Source organism: Mesoplodon densirostris, chromosome 5 (genome assembly GCF_025265405.1).
Source record: "Mesoplodon densirostris isolate mMesDen1 chromosome 5, mMesDen1 primary haplotype, whole genome shotgun sequence".
Lineage (NCBI taxonomy): Eukaryota > Metazoa > Chordata > Mammalia > Artiodactyla > Ziphiidae > Mesoplodon > Mesoplodon densirostris.
In genome coordinates, this window is record NC_082665.1 from 11,834,956 (window position 1) to 11,857,422 (window position 22,467).

At 37.7% G+C, this 22,467-nt stretch overlaps 2 protein-coding genes across 3 annotated transcripts in view; one reads left to right on the forward strand and one right to left on the reverse strand.

The window, feature by feature from the left end:
* The window catches only part of TMEM50B (transmembrane protein 50B), a 36,721-nt gene extending 14,734 nt beyond the window's left edge, over positions 1-21,987 (forward strand). For both annotated transcript variants that reach the window (XM_060099751.1, XM_060099750.1), the window contains 6 exons: positions 5,704-5,843; positions 7,532-7,644; positions 9,485-9,552; positions 14,266-14,358; positions 17,282-17,339; positions 20,551-21,987. In XM_060099751.1, coding sequence (XP_059955734.1) covers positions 5,745-5,843; positions 7,532-7,644; positions 9,485-9,552; positions 14,266-14,358; positions 17,282-17,339; positions 20,551-20,596 — 477 coding nt within the window. In that variant the 5' untranslated portion in view covers positions 5,704-5,744 and the 3' untranslated portion in view covers positions 20,597-21,987. The remainder of the gene's footprint in view (positions 1-5,703; positions 5,844-7,531; positions 7,645-9,484; positions 9,553-14,265; positions 14,359-17,281; positions 17,340-20,550) is intronic.
* LOC132490936 (histone H2B type 2-F-like) lies at positions 13,204-13,619 on the reverse strand. The gene has a single exon (XM_060099749.1). It carries the CDS (start codon positions 13,617-13,619, stop codon positions 13,239-13,241), a length of 381 nt encoding a protein of 126 aa, XP_059955732.1. The 3' UTR covers positions 13,204-13,238.
* Positions 21,988-22,467: the final 480 nt, after the last annotated feature.

Below are 22,467 nucleotides of genomic sequence, written 5' to 3' on the forward strand. Positions count from 1 at the left end.
ACCAATCCCCTGTACATACTGAGGGACGACTGTATGTTTTCTTCTTATAGAACTATTTATAAGTAGGTTGATATATGCAAAATGAATTTTATAATAGGAAACATGACTTTTGTTTTTATAATGTCACTTTTTAAAAAAAATAAATTTATTTATTTATCTTTGGCTGCGTTGGGTCTTCGTTGCTGCTCACAGGCTTTCTCTAGTTGTGGCGAGGTGGGGGCTACTCTTCGTTGCAGTGCGTGGACTTCTCACTGAGGTGGCTTCTCTTTGTTTCGGTGCACGGGCTCTAGGCGCGCAGGCTTCAGTAGTTGTGGCTCATGGGCTCTAGAATGTAGGCTTAGTAGTTGTAGTGCACGGGCTTAGTTGTTCCGCGGCATGTGGGATCTTCGCAGACCAGGGCTCGAACCCATGTCCCCTGCATTGGCAGGCGGATTCTTAAGCACTGTGCCACCAGGGAAGTCCCATGATTTTTGTTTTAACCTTCAGACATTGTCTTAAATTCATGGCGACCTTCCCTAAACTTGTTTTTAACCAGTTAATATTTAATATTTGATAACAGTTCATCTCTGTGACTGGAGACTATCTTGATAAAACGTGCCCATAATGCATACATAGTAAGGCTTTAGTGCAGCTGAAGCATATCTAAATGATAAAATTTTAAAATCTTTTTTTGTGGGTAAAATTTACATACTGTAAAATACACAGATCTTAAGTGTACACTTCAGTAACTTTTGATAAATAAATGTACTTGCATAATCACTATCCCAACCAAGATATAGAACATTATTATCACCCCAAAAAAGTTCCCTTGTAGTCAATCCTCAGCCCCTACTGGCAACCACTGTTCTGATCTCTGGGACTATGGATTAGTTTTGCCTCTTCCTAAGCTTCATTTTAAATGGCATCATACAGTATATACTCCTTTGTGTTTGCCTTCATTCACATAAATCAGGTTTTGAGATTTTTTTTCTGTGTGGTTATATATATCGTTCATCCTTTTTTGTTGCTGAATAGTATTCCATTGTATGAATCCATCATAATTTGTTTATCCATTCTTCTGTTGATGAATATTTAGGTTGTTTCAGTTTGGGACTAATATGAATAAACCTGCTATAAACTTTCTTGTAAAAGTCTTTTTGTGGACATATGTTTTTACTTCCCTTGGTAAATACTTAGGGGTGGAATTGCTGGGTTATAGGGAGCATTACTTTTTAACTTTGTAAGAAACCGCAACCAGAAATGTATGAGATTTCCAGTTGTTCTGCTTCCAATAGTGAGTCTTTTTAATCTTAGCCATTCTAGTGGATGTGATGATATTTCTTTAATTTGCATTTCCCTGATGACTAATGATATTGAATACCTATTTAGATGCTTTTTTTTTTTTTTTTTTTTTGCCATACACGGGCCTCTCACTGTTGTGGCCTCTCCCGTGGGGAGCACAGGCTCTGGACGTGCAGGCTCAGCGGCCATGGCTCACGGGCCCAGCCACTCCGCAGCATGTGGGATCTTCCCAGACTGGGGCACGAACCCGTGTCCCCTGCATCGGCAGGCAGACTCTCAACCGCTGCGCCACCAGGGAAGCCCTAGATGCTTTTTGGTCATTGTCTTTTTAAGTCCTTTGCCATTTCAAGTCTGTTCAACTCTCGTGCACACTTTTTATTGCCTATATTTTGTTTTTTTTTTATTATTAATCTTTAAGAGTTCTTTCTATATTGTAGGTACAAATCCTTTGTCAGATACTTGTTTTGCAAATATTGTCTCCCAGTCTGTGTGTCCAGTGTTTGGAACTTCTGTAGCATATTTATTGTACTTCTTTTCAGATTAACAATTGGACCCATTACTTTAAATTCAGAGGTATTTCGCCTAAATCCATATTTAAGCATATTATTTGAAAATATAACTGACATGCTATTTAGAAAGGTTATCTTTGTGGATATCCTATACAATGTTATAATTTTTGCCTTAAATAGTTGTCTTAAATAAAGAGAAGGAGTAAAAAATAGTCTTTTATATTTACCCACATATTGATTATTTCTGGTATTCTTCATTCCTTCCTATAGATCTGAGATTAATCTGGTGTCATTTCCCTTTAACCTGAAGAATTTCCTTCAGCATTGTTTAGTGCAGATTTGGTGATGAATTATCTTAGTTTTTGTATACCTGAAAATATTTTTATTTTATCCTCATTTAAAAAAAGCTTTTTTGAGATACAATAAAGATATGATAACAGTCACCTGTTTTAAGTGTACAGTTCAGTGATTTTTAGTATATTTATGTGCAGTAAGACTACAGTCTAATTTTATAACCTTGTGCCTATGAGCACTCACTCCCTATTACACTCCGCTCCCCCCTGCCCATCACTAGGCAACAGCTAATTTACTTTCTGTGTATAGATTTGCCTCATCTGGACATTTTATATAAATGGAATATACAATATACGTGGTTGTCTTTCACTTAGAGTAATGTTTATGAGGTTCATCCGTGTTGTATCATGTATCAGTATTTCCTTTTTATTGCTGAATTTGTATTCCATTGTATGGTATCCCACATTTTATTTATACATTCAATAATTGACGTATGTTGGGTTGCTGCACTGCTTGGTTATTATGAGTAATGCTGCTATGAACATTTGTGTACAAGTTTTTGTGTAGACATGTTATCATTTCTCTTGGGTAGATAGATAGGGGTAGAACTGCCATCACCCTCACTTTTGAAGAATATTTTTGCTGGATATAGCATTTGAGATTGATTTTGGGCCATGCTGAGTGGCTTGTGGGAGTTTAGTTCCTTGACGAGGGATTGAACCCGGGCCCTCGGCAGTGAGAGCATGGAGTCCTAACCACTGGACCGCCAGGGAATTCTCATGATTGCTTTTCTTAAAAGCATGTCAAAAAATGTCCTTCCATTTTCTTCTGGCCTCCATTGTTTTTGACGAGAAGTCAGCCATCATACATATTGTTCTACTACCCCTGTATGTAATGTGTTGATTATTTTTTCCCCCTAAAGTTGCTTTGTTTCTTTTTATCTCTGGTTTTCAGCAGTTTTATTATGATGTTTTCCTTGTGTTTATCCTCGTGGAGTTTGCTGAGTTTCCTGGATTTGCAAATTATTATTTTTTACCAAATTTGGGAAATTATCAGCCATTATTTCTTTAAATATTTTTTCTTCCTGCTTCTTTTATTTTTCTGGGACCCAATTAAACATATGTTAGACCAGTTATTAGTGTTCCTGAGTTTCCTGAAACTTTATTCATTTCCCCCTAATTAAAAAGAAAAAAAACCTGTTCTCTAGATAGGATAATTTCCTTTAACCTTTCTTCAAGCTTACTGTACTTTTCTTCTACGGTCTCTAATCTCCTACTGAGCCCATCTAGTTAATTTTAAATTTCAAATATTATAATTTTCAGTCCTAAAATTTACATTTAAAAGTTTCTCTACTGAGATTCTCCATTAACTCAGTTATTTTGACCATGTTCCTTTGTCTTTGAATGTGTTTATACTGGCTGCTTTAAAGTCATTGTCTGCTAATTTTCAATATCTGAGTTATGGGGGGGTCTGTTTCTATTGACTGATTTTTTTTCCTCCTTGAAGATAAATCACATTTTTTCTGCTTCTCTAAAAGTCTAGTGATTTTTTTTTTAACTATACAGTTGACCCTTGAACAAAACAGGGGTTAGGGGTGCTGACCTTCTGTGCAGTCAGAAATTCATGTATAACTATACATTGGTCCTGCCTGTCTGCAGTTCTGCATCTGTGGGTTCAACCAGCCATGGATTGTGTAGTACTGTAGTATGTATTTAGTGAAAAAAATCCACATATAAGTGCATCTGCATAGTTCAAACCTGTGTTGTTCAGGGGTCAACTGTATATTGGACATTGTGGATGATACATTATAGACCCTCTGGATCAGTTATCTTCATCTGAAGAGTGTTACTTTTTGTTCTAACAGGCAATTAAAATACTGACTGATCACCCTGAAATTGTGGAGATTTGGTTTTATACTTTGTTGGAGTGTGTGGAAATCCCAAGGCGTTTACTAATCTCTGACCTGGTGGAGCTCAAATTCCAAAATGCCTTGCAGGGGACAGCAGCCGAAATCTGTTTAGTTCTTTTAGCCTTCCAAATATTTTTTTCTGCTCAGGTCCTTGGAATCTCCTTCATGCATGTGCTGTTCAGGGATTAGTCAGGTATTTAAGAGAGTTTATATTAGTGTTTGGGGCTCCCCCTTGTGACTTACCCCTTTCCAAGGTTTCCCCTTCAATTTCCAGCTGCTCTTGTCATCCTGAACTTCATCCTCTGATGCCTCAAGCCAGAAAGACTGACTTTTTGCTCAAGTTTTAGCTATTCTGCACCACAGGGACTCACTTGGCTGGGAGTGGAAGGTTAGGGAATTCTTCAGGGGGAAAAGCTGTATTAAAGTGGATCTTGCTCATTGTGTTTTCTTTCAGGGGTAAATGCCCTCCAGTTTCTGCCTGCTTTTCAGCACTCTTCAGTGCTTTCAAATAGTTTTTTTCCGCTTTTCTTTCTGGAACTTAAGGTGTTCCTGAATCATCACATCTGAACATACTCTCTTTGTTTTGAAAATTCACACAGCATGATGTACCCTTGTATAGTTTTTTATGCATGTGATTTTTCTCCTTCCAGTTATCTATTGCTGCATACAGATAACTCTAGAACTTAGTAGTTTAAAACAGCCATTTTATTATGCTTACGGTTCCTGTGGGTCAGGAATTTGGAAAGGGCATAGCCAGGATGACATGTGTCCACTCCGTATACCTGGGGCCTCGTCAGGGAAGGCTTAAAGTGTGGGGGTAATGCTAATAACCGGAGCAGCAGTCATGTCTGACAGTTGAGGGCTACCTGTTGGCTGGGCCGCCACCTGGAACCGTGGGCCTTGGTCTCCTTACAGCACTGTGGCCTTGGATTTTTTACAAACCAACTCAGGGCTCTAGTGTTAGTGTTCCAGAGAACCACCTGCAAGCTGCATTGTCTTTTATGATCTAGTCTGAGAAGTTGTATGGCAGAGTTACATAGCATCACTTTCTCTACTTTATCGGTGAACCAGCCTTTATTGTTGACCTAAATTCAAAGGTAGGGACATAGATCCACCTCTCAATGGGAGAAGTGTCAAAGACTTTGCAGACACTTTTATTTTTTATTTTTTTAATACGTCTTTATTGGAGTATAATTGCTTTACAATGCTGTGTTAGTTTCTGTTGTACAACAAAGTGAATCAGCCATATGCATACATATATTCCTATATCCCCTCCCTCTTAAGCCTCCCTCCCCCCCCATCCCACCCCTCTAGCTCGTCGCAGAGCACCGAGCTGATCTTCCTGTGCTGTGCGGCTGCTTCCCACTAGCCATCTATTTTACGTTTGGTAGTGTATATATGTCGATGCTACTCTCACTTCATCCCAGCTTCCCCCCACCCCGCCCCATGTCCTCAAGTCCATTCTCTATGGCAGACATGTTTTAAAACCACCATGCTCATTTAACAAATAGTAAGCTCCTTCTGTGTCCTAGGACAGTCTTATGTACATCTCAATAGATATACATTGTAGTATTGAATTTTTCTTCTTAACTATAGTAGATTTAGACCTAAAGTTAAATTTGTGTTTAAAGCTTTAAGAAAGGAGTAAGATATTTCACTTCTTAAAAATATTTCCTTAGATCGATTATTTTTTTCTCTTTTTATTTGTAGAATATAGTATTTAATGAAAAGTCCATGCTTAAGTGGTGAAAATGGCAGGCTTCCTAGATAATTTCCGTTGGCCAGAATGTGAATGTATCGACTGGAGTGAGAGAAGAAATGCAGTGGCTTCTGTAGTAGCAGGTATATTGGTAAGTGAAAAAGCCTGGTTGGTGACATTTATACCTCACTTTTTGCCCTGAAAATTAATCTTTATTCCTTTGAACTGTGAATACCCATGATAATACAGTTTTTGAAGGCAGTAGTTTTTTAAGTAAATTATGTAATATGTATCATTACTTTAGGATCCTCAAAGGCTCAGAATTTGATGTAACTAATAATATTGTTGTGACTCATTGAAATTCAGGATGTGCAGACAGTAATAACAACCTTAGGCTGCATTAGAACTGAAGCCCTGCAGCCCTTTAGGGAAGGGTTGCCATCTTCATACCCCAGCTGCAGCACAGGCAGGAAGCGAGAGGAAGAAATTTGTGGAGGAAACTACTGCTTAATTTTCTTTCCAATATTAAAAAAAAAAAAAACTTTTTATTATTGAAAATATCAATAGTATACACAAAAATAGAGAGAACGGTATAGAGTCCTCTCTCACCCCTGTACTTATCATTGAGCTTCAAAAAAAAGTCAGATCGGGCCTCCCTGGTGGCGCAGTGGTTAAGAGTCCGCCTGCCGATGCAGGGGATACGGGTTCGTGCCCCGGTCTGGGAGGATCCCATATGCCGCGGAGCGGCTGGGCCCGTGAGCCATGGCCGCTGGGCCTGCGCATCCGGAGCCTGTGCTCCGCAACGGGAGAGGCCACAACAGTGAGAGGCCCACATACCGCAAAAAGAAAAAAAAAAAAAAAAAAAAAAAAGTCAGATCATGACCAATCTTGCTTTAGCATTCCATCAAGCACTCCCTGCCCCCACTGCACTTTTTGAAGCAAATTTCAGTATATGTTCCACTTAATTTAAATTAATCTTTTCCAGTATATAGTTCTATACCTGAAGTTCAATAGAAAAGATAAATAAAGGAATAAAGTGGAGCAGGAACTAAAGATATTGGGGTGGCCAAAAAGTTCGTTCAGGTTTTTCCATAACATCTTATAATTGTGAAGCAATATGCATGCAGAATTCTTTTAGGTGTTTCCAAGTTTTTCTTGCTCTCTGTGGTCACCTCGCCTGCACTTAATTTGTCTATGAAATTCCTTAGTAACTTGTCTACTTTAGTTCTATTCAGCTTAGTTTACATAGAAACGTTACATTTTGCAAACTCATGTTTAGTCAGTTTTGCAGTATTTAATCAAATTACATAATTAATTAAAATTATAGCAAGCGTAGATATTTTTTGGAGACATGGCAGCTCATTTGTGGAAGCAAAAGTGCTTGGGCATATTAAAAAAGAATGTTCCACATTCTTTTTAATATGAACGAGAGTGAAACACATCAGGTAATCAGGGAGCTGGTTAGTTGGAGGTTAGTTAAGAGAGCTTTGGTTGTATATAATTTTATAGTGGATAAAAGAAGCAGATAATTCATTCCTAGGTAATAAATGTTTCATCTTGCATTAAGAGCAGAACTTGAATCTTACACGGATTTGATTAGTTAGATTCACCTCATATGCTATAAAGAATAAGTAAACAAGGGATTCTTGTTTTTATAATTCTTTTTTTTGTTTATTTGGGGTTTTTTTGTTTGTTTTTTATATTTCAACATCTAAAACTCAAAGTAGACATTTTATGTTTCAATTATATGGTCCATAGAAAACATGGAATGTTAAGAAACAGGTATCATGCTAAGCCAAAATATTAGTGTTATTTTAATGACATGGGTTCTTTCTCAAGTTTTTTACAGGTTGGTGGATAATGATTGATGCAGCCGTGGTGTATCCTAAGCCAGAACAGCTGAACCATGCCTTTCACACATGTGGTGTATTTTCCACATTGGCTTTCTTCATGTAAGTATGAAGGTAATTCTCAATTCAAGATGATTTTTCTAAAAACATTTTTTCCTCAAAGTTTAATGCTATCTGGAATAACTTTTTAATTCATTGATTGATTCTTTAACGTGATTAAATATATGTGTGTATATCTATATTGCCATTTTATTAAGATTTTTAAAATTAAGAGTGAGTGTTGAATTTGGGGGGAGAGATTAATTGGGAGATTGAGATTGACATATACACACTACTATATATAATATAGATAACTAATAAGAACCTGCTGTATAGCGTAGGGAGCTCTACTCAATACTCTGTAATGGCCTATATGGGAAAAGAATCTAAAAAAAAAAGAGTGGGTATATGTATATGTATAACAGATTCATTTTGCTGTACACCTGAAACTAACACAACATTGTAAATCAACTATACTCCAATAAAAAATTTTTTTTAAAAGTGTTGAACTTAGTTAATTTTATTATACTTTATAAAGATTATCACATGATTTTTGTTCTTATATTTGTTAAACTGGCAAATTACTATGTTTTATAGATCTTAAGATTTTTTTGTATTTTAATATCTTTGAATATCAGTGTGCTTCTTGTAGTCATTGGTATTGTATAATTCATAATATTTTTTCCTTCTTGGCAGTATAAAAAAATAATGGTGCATCTTAAAAATCATTGGCATCTTAGGTTTAATGAAGTATGTTACGTTGCTAGATTTTTTAGTAGGAAGTCATCCTTGAATACTCTTAATACATTCAACTTTTTAAAAAATCCTTTTTAAAATTTATTTTTTTTATTGGAGTATAGTTGCTTTACAATATCGTGTTAGTTTATATTGTACAGCAAAGTGAATCAGCTATACGTATACATATATCCTCTCTTTTTCAGATTTCCTTCTCATTTAGGTCACCACAGAGCACTGAGTATCTAATACATTCAACTTTTACCATGGAGTATTATTTTTTTTAAGTGTGTCACTTAACTGTATTTGCCAGTATTGGAGGGAGGGCAGGACTGGCCTTAAATGAGATTGATCTATGGCTTTCCTTTTTAATTAAATCATTTTTAGGTTTAGCCATTATCTCACTTCATAAAAGAGTTTGGAAGCTTTTCATGGATGTCTTTTAATAATTTAAAAAAATATGTTAAACATTAAGATTACGTAATTTTCTTTTACTGTCAGGAGCTTTAAAAAGGTAAATTGTAGAAGATGGAGCTACTTATATTCATTCAGGATGCTAAGAAAAGACAATTCCTGCTACAAATATACCCACTCTAACAAGAATGGAAAGAGAAGCTGAATAAAGTGGGCCTATTTATTATACCAAATGTTCTCTGAATTTGAGAAATGGATGAGAGAAAATCACTTGACTTTTAACACAAAGGGAAACTTTTGAACTCTTGGTTATAATGAGAACCTTAAAATGGGGTAACTCATGGTGGGTCATTCATGTATAAATATAAAATAAAATAGACAAAGAACTCAGAAAATTGGCCTCTTTCATAATCTTTGGAGACAAGTGATAGTAATCCCTTAAAATTAAGTATGTTTTTGTTTGATGTTATTATAAATGGAAATATGTTCTTAATTTTGTTTTCAACATATTTATTACCAATATATAGAAAACATTGATATTTAAAAAATAAAATTAAGTGTGTTTTCTGGGTGTATTTTAGGAAAATAAGACTAGCATAGTATTTCTATCCACTAGGATATTTAAGTTAAAAGATAATGTTCAGTTATTCAGATACTGGCTTTAGATAGCAAATGCTTCCCTTCTAAATGATATATAAATATCTGAATATTTTAGCAGCATGAAAGCTTATTAGGTGATTTTGTATTGTTCTAGGATAAATGCCGTGTCCAATGCTCAGGTGAGAGGTGACAGCTATGAAAGCGGCTGTTTAGGAAGAACAGGTAAAGGCACTTTGAGTTGTTAATGTATGCTGGTAAAAGAGGGATTTATCAGCAGAAAGAACAAAGCCTCTGGTGAATCTTTATTTAGGGATGATTAATGATTATGTAGGATTTTTAAAAATTTACTTTTAAAAAAAGTTTCTGTGTTATTTAAAACTTTAAGAAAGTTGAAGTTACTGCCAGAGGTTACTGGTTTTTGTCATGTTATATTGCCCATAGTATATAGATAAAATGTTACCATGCAAAATCAGTGGATCTTGACTGTTCCTGTGTTAATGATGGATTTATTCTGATCCCAAATGTTGACTAATAATATTACTTACAAGATGGCTGACCGTGATTACTGAACAGCAAAGTATGGACACATTAAGAGATCAAACCTAGGACTACAGTGTTTTTCACATTCAGTTCTGATCACCTGAGTAACCACCCATAGGCTACAACAGAAGTATTTCGAAGAAACATGCTGTTTGTCTACATATACATTTTTTTTTTGAGTTTGAATTTTTTTTGATTTGTCATCCAACAGTATTTTTCTTTTGTTCAGATTATAACACATTCTATTAGAATCCAGGGGTTTGTTTTCAGTGGAATTTCCATGCTGTATATAAAAAGCTCAGGACTAGACATTCTATTTCCAGCCTTTAAGGACTAGGAGGGGTGACTTGTGGTTATAGCAGGAATTTGGAGTAGGTGGGGGAGGAAGTTTGAAGGATGATTAAGAATAATAGCAAGTACCTGTAGAATACTTAGTGTGTACCAAAGACTGTCCTGAATGCTCGACACATATTAACTCATTTAATTGTCACAATAGTCCTATAAGGTAACCACTCGTGTCCTCAGTTTAAGATTAAGGAACTAAGGCACAGAGAGCTTAAGTAACTTGTCCAAAGTCATAAAGCAAATAAGTGGTGGGACCAGGATTTGAACACTGACAATCTGGTTCCAGAGCCCATGCTCTTGGCCACCATGCTCTGTTTGTATCCAGTCGAGAATCATTTAGTCTCTGTCTACAGTATCATATATATATATATTTGTCAGTGTATTTGAGGATAACTTATATAAAATATAAAATATAATTCAATTTAAAGCATACAGGTCGATGAGTTTTGACAAATGTATACAGTTGTGTAACTGCCACTACAATCATGATATAGAATATTTCCATTACTCCAGAAAGTTCCCTCATATCTCTTTGCAGTTAATCCCCTTTCCCCCACCTCCTGGCCACCACTGATATGCTTTCTATCACTGTAGTTTTGCCTTTTCTAGAATCTCATATAAATGGAATCATAAAGTATCATAAGACATTAAACCAAATCAAGGAGCTGACGAGCTTAGCTTTAAAAAAAAAATCTTTTTTTTGTAAGAACACTAAACATGAGATCTCCTCTCAACACAGTTTTAAATGCACAATACCATATTGCTAACTATAGGCACAGTGTCGTACAGCAGCTCTCTAGAGCTTATTCATCTTGTGTAGCTGAAACTTTATACCCATTGAACAGCAACTCCCACTTCCCCCTCTCCTAGCCCCTGGCAACCACTATTGTACTCTCTGTTTCTATGAATTTGACTTTCTTAGATACCTCTCATAAGGGGAATGGGCCTTAAAAAAGAAGGAAATCCTGCCATATGTGACAACAGAGGTGAACCTGGAGGACATTATGCTAAGTGAAATAAGCCAGTTACAGGGGGACAAATTAGCTTTCTTTTGTACCTGATGCTTTAAATGCTGATGCACATTTTATAATTTCACTTCCATTGTGATCCTTGAAGAATTGGAGAGGATGGGGATAGTGACAAATGACAGATGAACCTAAGTTAAAAGTGCATTGTGTGTGTCTGTGTGTGCATGCTCACACACATGCATGCCTTGTGCCCCAGCTTCAGCAGGTAATGTCAGGAGTGAGTGAGAATAAAGAATAAAAAAGCATGTATTAGCAAGTGATGTTGTGCATAGAGCATACATTAACTTATTTGATCATTTTTCTTTCAAAAATGTTCCACAGGCATTGCTGTGGATTATGTTACTCTTATCTATTTTCTGTAGAAAATTTAATTGTAACTTACCCAAAACTTTTTAGCTTAAAGGTAGAACTTGTATGTGCCTTGGGTCTGTCTGGTTCCAGAGCCCATACTTTTTTTTTTTTTTTTTTGCGGTACGCGGGCCTCCCACTGCTGTGGCCTCTCCCATTGCGGAGCACAGGCTCCGGACGCGCAGGCCCAGCGGCCACGGCTCACGGGCCCAGCCGCTCCGCGGCACGTGGGACCCTCCCGGACCGGGGCACGAACCCGCGTCCCCCCCCATCGGCAGGCGGACTCCCAACCACTGCGCCACCAGGGAAGCCCTGGAGCCCATACTTTTTACTCTCAGTAGTGACTGTAACATTTTATTCCATGATTATTTCTTACCCAGTTAAAATTCACAGTCAGTTTACGTCAGTTTACATTTATACATGGTACCTTTAGTGCAAGTTCTGTCTAGTGCTTCAAAAATTCAAGGCAAACTATCTTGTAGGCATGCTCAGCTCTTGCCACACTAAGCTTTCATACTACTTAAATGGTTTATGTGTAATTTATTCCCATTTAATTCCCAGAGGAATTTGCAGGAAAGTGTTATTAACGTAATAAATGTACTATAAATGGAACTGTTAAATAAGAAGGAATAGGAACTAGGTAGAAAGAAGATCATGTATTGATACTTAGACTCTAGGACAAAATGGATACTCTTAATTATTAACCTTGACTCTGAGCTTCCTGGTAGTCAAAGCAAAAAAGGGGGAAAACGTTACCATTTTTTATTTTTTGCTAAACAAAAGCGTACTCATTTTTCAAGGGAAGTTTTTTTCTTGTTCAGTTTTGTTAAAAAATTTTTGTGTGGTCATATATAAAGGACATGAAGGAAAATAATTACAAGGATTTTTGATCCTTTCATTCACTTTAGGTAAAAGCTGTGAGTGAATTTGGAGGATGTTTTCCTCCAAGGAAGTAAACATTGCTGTATATTTCTGGAAACCTGCTTAGTATTATAATAAAGTTTAGATAACCTAGGGACCCATTTCTCTCAAATATCAGCTGTTCTACCCATGCTGAGCTTTGAGCTTCCTGCATATCTGGTGTCTAAAATATATGAATTTCTTTTCAGTAAGTAACAATATCTGAAATTGAGGCAAATTTAGCTTTCTATTATGGAAATTGGCTTGGATTTTATTTTCACTTCAGGGGAGATATATTCCCCTTCCATAGGGTGACAGGCTGTCAATACACCTGTGATCAGGATCTGGCACAAATGCTAACTTGGTTTCCTAAAAATGTATTGAATCTACTCAGGTGTCCAGGTGATCACTTTATTGAGATTCTGTTGTATAACTTCTGAAATTCTATACAGTAGGGGGTTGAAGAGATGCTTTTGTCCTTGAACTTTTCAAGGGTATGTGGTACAGTTTGGCTGAATAAGAGAGATTGAATATATGGTTGCTGTTAGTACCATGTTGAGTAGTACCATGATATTAACGTTGATGAAAAGAGGTCATATGGTCCTTATTCATTTTCAGTCTCTCATTCCTGTGTGGTAATGGCTATCTGAAATACATCTGCTACTTCTTTTTTTTTTTTTTTTTTTTTTATGGCTCTGAAAAGAGCCTTTGGGGTAAAATAGATGTTTTAGTTCGTCTCTTGCACGCTTACTTCGAACTGGTGTACTTGGTGACCGCCTTGGTGCCTTCCGACACGGCGTGCTTGGCGAGCTCGCCGGGCAGCAGCAGGCGCACGGCCGTCTGGATCTCCCGGGACGTGATGGTCGAACGCTTGTTGTAATGCGCCAGGCGCGACGCTTCGCCCGCGATGCGCTCGAAGATGTCGTTCATGAAGGAGTTCATAATGCCCATGGCCTTCGACGAAATGCCGGTGTCCGGATGAACCTGCTTCAGCACTTTATACACATAAACAGAATAGCTCTCCTTCCGGCTGCGCTTGCGCTTCTTACCGTCTTTCTTCTGCACCTTCGTGACAGCCTTTTTAGAACCTTTCTTAGGAGCAGGAGCAGATTTTGCTGGATCCGGCATCTTCACACAGGAGAATCCCCACACGCCAGTAGAAGTGATCCCGACTACCTGCTACTTCTAATAGAGCAATTACTTTGATAATATATACAACACGGTAATTTTTCAGTTAGGGTTTTTTTTTTTTTTTTTTTTTTTCGGTATGCGGGCCTCTCACTGTTGTGGCCTCTCCCGTTGCGGAGCACAGGCTCCGGACGCGCAGGCTCAGCGGCCATGGCTCACGGGCCCAGCTGCTCCACAGCATGTGGGATCCTCCCGGACTGGGGCACGAACCCGCATCCCCTGCATCGGCAGGCGGACTCTCAACCACTGCGCCACCAGGGAAGCCCTCGGCTAGGGTTTAATTAATCAGTTTAGTCAAAATTACTTCTGAAGCTTGACTACTTTAATTTACTCAGCTGTTAGTTTCTCTAGCCAGTAGAATGGTAAATTACCCTTTTTCCCTTTCCAAGTATTGCTTAACACCTTTTAGTTTTAGTTTCTTTTTTTCAATCTTCATTCAGTTAATTGTTTTAGCAGGTGTATATAAATACGTGACTGTCTTTGATAGGCATAGCATATATTAGATGAACAGTGTTCTAGTGTTACGTATTCCGAAGGCATAGAGCTGTAGAAATGAGCAAAATCATAAAGCCTATTTTTCACACAGGTGCTCGAGTTTGGCTCTTCATTGGTTTCATGTTGATGTTTGGGTCACTTATTGCTTCTATGTGGATTCTTTTTGGTGCATATGTTACCCAAAGTAAGTATTTATTCCTCTTTTATTTCATAGGAAAGATTCAGATATGTCCTTTATATTTGGCTTAGTCTGTTAACTCCCCATGGAGTAAAATTTAGTTTAATAATTCAGTTAGCTTGAAGATAAGACTCTGTTTGAAGATATAAATTATTTAATAAAACTTCTCAGTGGGGTCATTTAGTGCAGTGGGATAGCCTCTTTAGGAAATCCAAGCCACTGACAAGACCAGGTAACTCTCAGCTGTCTCTAGAGGTTCTGATTTCCTTCCTTAACCCAGATGGCCAGGCTCTATATCAGAGGCCTTTTACTGAGTGAGGGTTGTAGTGGTAAAAGTGAGAAATCTGTACAGGACTACAGCCCCTTATACACAATTCTAAAATCCACAAAAGTGCTGAAGGTCAGGTTTTTCATAACTAGTTTGGCAGCAAAACCTGACCTAATGATCCAGGGCTCGTTATAGTCTTTATTTCATTTAATAAGTATTCAAATGTTTTATTTTTAGAGGAATGTGGTTGTATTTGATTGTGGGATGCTAGTCCAAACATAGTTGGGGGTGCTATGTAATATTATGCCCTGTGTTACCGTTTTTCTTTTTTTTTAAATAAATTTATTTATTTATTTATTTTTGGCTGTGTTGGGTCTTTGTTGCTACGCATGGGCTTCCTCTAGTTGCAGGGTGCGGGGCGCAGGCCTCTCATTGCTGTGGCGTCTCTTGTTGGAGAGCGTGGGCTCTAGGTGCGTGGGCTTCTGTATTTGTGGCACGCGGGCTCAGTAGCTGTGGCTCGCGGGCTCTAGAGCTCAGGCTCAGTAGTTGTGGCGCACGGGCTTAGTTGCTCTGCGGCATGTGGGATCTTCCCGGACCAGGGCTCAAACCCGTGTCCCCTGCATTGGCAGGTGGATTCTTAACCACTGAGCCACCAGGGAAGTCCCCCTGTGTTACCATTTTTAAATCTGAAAATTCCTGAGTTCCAAAACATACCTTGCCCCAAGGATTTCAAGATAAGACGTTGTGGACCCCAGTATCTTTCTGTCCACTGATACATCTTCTCTCCAACCCCAGCCTCTAAGTTTTCATTCATAGGTACAAAGGGAGTTTTGTTTTTTTTGTTTTTTTTTTGTTTTTTTTTAGGGGGCAGAGGTGCTGAGAAGCACTGCCAGTTCACAAGGGGAGTTTTTTAAGTGCAAGACTGAAGACGTGTGTAGCCTTCATGTTGAAACTGGTGATGCAATGGAGTGAGCTCTTAGTATACCATTGAGTTTTGTGACTGTTCCAGTCACCATAGCTTTTCATCACGGGGATGGCGAGAGGTTTTGAAAAGCAGGACCCAGTCTTAGCATGTGCTTCTGGAAGCATCAGAAGAACCTCTTTCACTGGCTCTCTCCCTTCACTCCAAAGACAGGAATAAGTTTCAGATAACAGTTTATTCATCTTCTGATGCCTCTGTCTTTGGAATCTCTTCGTCACTCTGCTTAACTGTCACATCTTGTCCTGACCCACAGCTGACCTTTTAATATCTTGATAGGATCCCTTAAGTATCATAGATGGATCAGTATAAGATTTGGAATACCTTTGTCTTTTATTTTGCACAAAATAAGTCAGTACAAGAGGACAGTGGTTGCCTAATGTTTAATTAATACTACTCTAAAATGTGTTATTTTAGTTAATTAAAAATACTCTGGAGCACACAGCTCTAGCATGAAGCTTATTTGAGGGAAAGTACTTTTTTTTACTTTCTTTCTTTTTCTGGGGGGCTGTGCCACGCAGCTTGGGGGATCTTGGTTCCCTGACCAGGGATGGAACCCGTGCCCTTGGTAGTGAGAGCTCAGAGTCCTAACCACTGGACCCAGGGAATTCCCTCAGTGGTCGTATCTTAATCTTTAAAGAACTAGTACGTACTGAGAAATTTCTCAATTATGGATCTCACCTTCATATTTCTACAGCGTTGCTCGTTACATATACTTTTTAGTTTGTAAACTGACTTCAGAGAGCATTTCTGACACATATTTCAAACCTTTTACTGTACAGATTTTTCTGGAACTGTTAATAATCATAATAGCAGCTAACATTTATATAGCACTTTATGAGCCAGGAACTGTTCTGAGCACTATGCATAGTCCATATCTCACACTCTGTGGGGCAGGTGCTGTTGCAATGCCCATTTTACAGATGAGGAAAGTAAGGCATAATGAGGTTAAATAATTTGCCCATGGTCATACATTTAGTCAGTGGTAGAGTTAGGATTCAAATCCAGGGATATGGCTCAAACTTGGGGCTTTTAACCATGCAGCTATATTGTTTGCTATGATATCAAAGGCGACAAATTGAATATTTCTTCATCCCAACTAGTATTTTTAATCAACATTGATAGTTTTATAAAAGTTAAATATCTACAAAAATTTGAGTAATTTCCAAATTTTTCTTTTTCCTTCCTATGAAGATAGTGACTGTTTTCTCCAGGAGAATATGATGATGAATTATAATGATTCTTTTCATATATGTCAGATTTGCACAATAAAACTCCTGAGTTCATGAAAGAAAATAAAATGAACAGACTGTTACATCATCAAAAATTTAATTTGTATCTTTCTAACATTGTGTGTTTCTGTATTGGCCATAGGAGGTGAAGGGGTGAGCTGCTGCTTCTTCGGCAGTTCCGATGCAGCTAGTAGAACCATAGCAACTACTTTAGACAAAAAGAAAACCTAATAATTTCATTGTCTTTTATCCAGAGTGAGAGTAATCCTTTGTTTTGGGAGAATGAGATTGTCATTTTCTTACTTCAATTTCTTTGTGGATTTCTTAGGGTTAATGAATAATAGTAGTGTTTTATAATATACAGAGCATGTCGTTGTGAATGGCATGAATACTTAGTTACTGCCATTTGCCTTTTGTAATTATCTGATCTGTTTTACTTTGTGTGTGCAGATACTGATGTTTATCCAGGACTAGCTGTGTTTTTTCAAAATGCACTTATATTTTTTAGGTAAGTTGCCCAATTTTTTAACTATACACCTATAACATTTACAGAAACATCATCTTTATTATGAGAGCAGCATAGGCACTGGAACATGTATAAATCTCTTGGATTAGTTACAATGTATAGAACTTCTTTTAAAAGGTGAAAATTCTACTATTGGATAAAAGCGTACACAAGCCATTTAATTTGGGGCCCTGCTATGTGCCAAGACCTCAGCTAGATGCTTTATATATGTAACCTTTTAAATTCCCACTTAATTATCTTAAGTGTGTAAAACAGGTGGTGCTCCCATTTTATAGATGAGGAAATAAGACTCAGAGCTTACTTAAGGCCGCTTAGCTAGCAAACACAGAATGGGGGTTTGAACCCAGACTGCTGCTTCCATAGCCTGTGTTTTGTTAAGAAACCATATCATGTACCTTTAATAAAATAAGAAAAAAAGAAATTAGAATTAATATGTACTATGCATGCCGTATACAAAACCTGGTTGGTGAATTGGATTTTGTATTAAGTTTTTAAGATAACTTAAAGTAAGTATAAAAATAAAAGAATACCAAAAGTATTTTTTAGGGGCAGTCTTCTAAAAAGCTTCCAAAATGAGGCCCTGTAGCCTTTGCTTTCCAGAATGAAATGTCTTTTAGTGTAAAGATAGGTATTTTAGGCATCATTTATAAAATTACATCCCTTACCCCATACCCCTCTCACAAAAGCATTAAGATCTAAGCCTTAAAGAAATTTGTTTTTGTCATTGATTTTAAGCAATTTGATTATGATGTGCTGTGGCGTAGTTTTCTTCATATTTCTTCTGTTTGGGGTTCATTGAGTTTCTTGGATCTGTGGATTTATAGTTTTCATCAAATTGGGAATCTTTTCAGACATTATTTCTTCAGATATTTTTTTCTGTCCACCCTGCCCTTCTGGCTTCCAATTACATGTATATTAGGCTGTGGGAAGTCATCCCACAGCTCACTGGTGCTTAGTTCTTTTCATGTTTTTTTTCCCCCCTACCTCTCCACCCCTACTCTTACCCCATCGCTCCATCAAGTATTCTCGTTTCTTGTTTTCTCTCTGTATTTCATTTGGGATAGTTAAAGATTGTTATATCTTTAAGTTCACTAATCTCTACCTCTGTCATGTCTAATCTGCTCTTACTCCCATCCAGTATGTTTTTCATCTTAGACATTGTATTTTTCATCTCTATTAGCTTGATTTTTTTTAAAACAATTTCCACGTCTCTCCCTAACATACTCATGCTTTCCTCTGCCTTCTTGAACATATGAAGTATGTAACTATTTCAGTGTCCTTGTCTAATTGTGTCAATTCTTAATCTGTTCCTATTGATTATTTCTATTTATTTTTTTCATTCTGGATCTCTTTTCCCCTGCCTGTTTGCTTCTTTGCATGAAGCTGATTGGGGGCTGGACTTTGTGGTATTCCTTTAAATGCTTTTGAGCTTTGTTCTGGATGCAGCTCAGTCACTTGGAAACAGTTCAGTCCTTTCGAGTCTTGCTTTTAAGCTTCGTTAGGCAGGACCAAAGTAGCTTTAGTCTGGGATTAATATGTCCCCCTTACTAAGGCAGTACACTTTTGAGTATTCTTCCTGATTCTCCATGTAGTCTGAGGTTTTCCACTCTGCTATGAGATTCTGAAGTCTTCCCAGCCCTGTGGGAGCTTTGGGAATTGTTCTTTCCAGTGATTCCTGCCCTTTTTTTGGGTAGCTTCGTCACATGCATCTGCTGTCAGCACTCAGCAGAAGCCTCAAGGAGAACCCCCTACCGATCTCCTGGGCTCCCCCTCTCTAGCTCTCTCTACTCCGCCTTGCACACTCCAGCTGCTTGGCTTCCCTGAACTCTCAACTCTGTTTCCTCAACTCAGGGAGACCACTGTGCCCTGCCTGGGTTCCCTCTTATTGCACTGTGGCCTTGGACACTCTTGGTTTTGAAAGATGTTCGACAGTTTCTGCTGTCTTGTGATTGTATTTCTTGGCATGTGACTGACAGCCTTCTGGGAATACAGTGAATTTTCATGAAGACACCTTAGGCACTGTTGAGAGATCAAATTTAAATTCAGATTCAGCCCTTTACAGTGGTAGAGGAGTCTATATAAATGACAGTTGGATGAACAGAAACCTTGTGTGTGTAAAGGCCTGTGCTCACATGGGCAGTGACTACTGCATCAGCGATGCACTCTGCCCAGAGGCCGGCAAGTTATCCAGCCAGCTGTGTGCTTCCTGTGTGCCAGGCCTTTTCTAAGCACCAGAGTGCACTCCTTCTTCTCCGGCCACTCTTCCTCTGTTTCCTTTGCAGGCTGATCCTCCACCCTCTGGCCGCTAACTTTTGAAGTTTCTTAAGGTTCTGTTCTAAGCCTCTTCTCCACTCGTTCTTTGTCTAGGTGAGGTCCTTTTTGCTTGGGACTTCAGTTATTGCCTATATGCCAGTGAGTCACAGCTGTCTATCTCCAAGTCTAAACCATAGATCCAGATTCTTACTTATCCCCTCTTGGGTGGCTGACGTTTCACATCTACCACCTCCAGTGTACCCACAGCTCAAACTCAGGTTGCCAGAGTGTCCCACCTCTCTGCCCCACTCCTTCCCTTGTACCTTGCTGAGATAATTCCCACTCTTCTTTTAGATCTCAGTTCAGTCACTACTTCCTCAGGAAAACCTTCTTGACCTCTAACTAGGTCAGATCCTTACATTTCCCTCTCTTGGTACCATGTGTGTCATTGAGTTGGAATTTGATTGTCTCTCATTAGTGAGCACATTTGTCTTGGTTTGACTCACAGTCACATTCCCAGTGCTTAGCTAGGTGCCTGGTGCCCAGCCAGTACTCTGTACAGTAATTATTTGTTAAATGAACAAAGAATTTCAACATGGTCTGTTAGGATGCTTCAGTGTTTGTAGCTCAGACATTGTAGGATCGTAGAGATGGGAGTGGCCCTCATGCCAGCTACTATGAGAAATGCCCCCTTTCCTTACAAGTGACCTATCTAGTAACTTCAGGCTTTAAGAAAAGATATTCAATTAAGTTCAACCATCAAGGTCAACAAAGTGCTTTATAAAACAAGCAAATTCAGAGCAACACCACCACAATCTTTAATTTTAGAAATTGATACAAAGGGATCAGTGAGGTACCCATCAAAGCATATTTAGAAAATAAATTCTCTTTTGCGTTTCTATGTGATTTTACCTCATGATTTATTTTAATATCTTTCTAGCACTCTGATCTATAAATTTGGAAGAACTGAAGAGCTATGGACCTGAGATCACTTCTCAAATCACATTTTCCTTTTGTTATATTCTATTTGTAGATAAGTTTTTATCTCTCAATATAATTTACACATTGCCAAATGGAATAGATTGTACATTAATTGTTTTGTTTCTTTACACTTTTATGCTCTGAGTTTTGAAATACTTTTGTGAAATTTCTGTCCTTTCTTTTTCATTGAATAGATTGTTAATATGTACATAGTATAAGACTATATAGATGAGATGATCTGTGTCGGTTTTTTTATTCTTGAAGACTTAAAGCTTAATCTGTTCCCTGAGCCAGGGTTGTATCAACATCTAATTGTAGAGTTAACTACTTTGTCTCAGTATCTCTAATTTTCAAAATGTGCAAAAAATACAGCTCCATATATCTGAAATAAGCACTGAGCCATTAAAAAAGGTATTTCAGCAAGTTGTAATTTATTTTGGCTTAAAAATGAGATTTTTTTTTAAAGGAAAAATGTTTGTTCTTATGTATAAAGTGGACTTTTATATGAAGATTTTTAAAAATGCCTGAAGGACTAGTTTGAACGCCTCTTTTAAAAACAATTCCTCTCATACGACTTTATTTGAGAAGGGTTAATACATGATCAGATAAGCTGTTTTATATGGTTGATGTAAAAAGACTGTAAGGCAGCTCAGCAACGTGCTTCTTACAACAGCAGCTTAAGTGGTTCTCTTTTGACAGCCTACTATTATCTGACAATACAAAATTCTATATCAAGCAAGTTTGAGACAACTGCAGGTTAAAAGCATGAACCATGTAACAAAAAGTGGAATAATTAGTTTCAAGATAAAGCGCTTCTTCCCAAAGGGGATTATTACGACCTAGTGAAAAATTATACGTTTCATCCACTCAGTTACTGACTGCAAGTCTCTTTTTGCTCTAGCTCTCATGCTTTAGGTGAACTCTTCTTGCAGAATACATCTTTAACCTGAAAGTTCTTACTCCAGTCAAAAACTTCTTTTGCTGAGTTTGAAATACTGTATTTGCACTGAGTGTATTCCTGTGAGAGATTTCAGAGGGATAGTTGGGTCTTTATTTCTACTTTTGCTTTCCTTTGTTATACAGGTTTTATGTTGTACTTTTTTCCTCCAGAGGGATTTTTCTAGAGCCTTTTGTTGTAAGACAGAATAATATCAGTGGTATTATATGCAGCTTCTAATATAAGCCTTATTTTGCTTAATGTGTCTTCTCTCTGAGGATTTACTGTGCACAGAGTATGAAGCAGTTGTGGAATGCTGTGCCTTTGTCTAGATACCATCTTGTTTAATTACTTCTTTCTTTGTTGTTTTTTCCTCAAAAAAACTGTGTCTTGCTTCCAACAAATTTTAAGACTGATTACTTGTTTCCACTCCCTTCTAACCTCTTGCAATAAATATTACTTCTCACACATTCTAGTATTGTTAAATCTGTTGGAGAAAATGAACTATAAAACTGGGTTGGCTGTTCATTTTGCCGTTACTCAAGTGGACCTGGTCAAAGAAGCAGTTTCCCTTTATAAAATAAAGAGAAATATATATATATATATACATATATATATATACATATATATATATATGTATATATATATTATTTTGGGGGTGGAGCATGCCATGCGGCTTGTGGGATCCTAGCTCCCTGACCAGGGATTGAACCTGGGCCCTCGGCAGTGAAAGCACAGAGTCCTAACCACTGGACCAGCAGGAAATTCTCAGGAGAACTATATTATACTCAGATTTGTGAAATGCTAATGTGAAGGCTAATGAAGGCCGTCCAGAAGGCCTAGTGGCTGTTTTTTTTTGTTTTTGACTCTGTCACGAATTTGTTTTTTAATTGTGAGCAAATCACTTAATTTCCCTGTTTGTTTCCTCATTAAAAAAAA

What these genes read in the sequence shown, in the direction of transcription:
- LOC132490936 (XM_060099749.1), bottom strand. Translation starts at nt 13,619, where the DNA reads ATGCCGGATCCAGCAAAATCTGCTCCTGCTCCTAAGAAAGGTTCTAAA.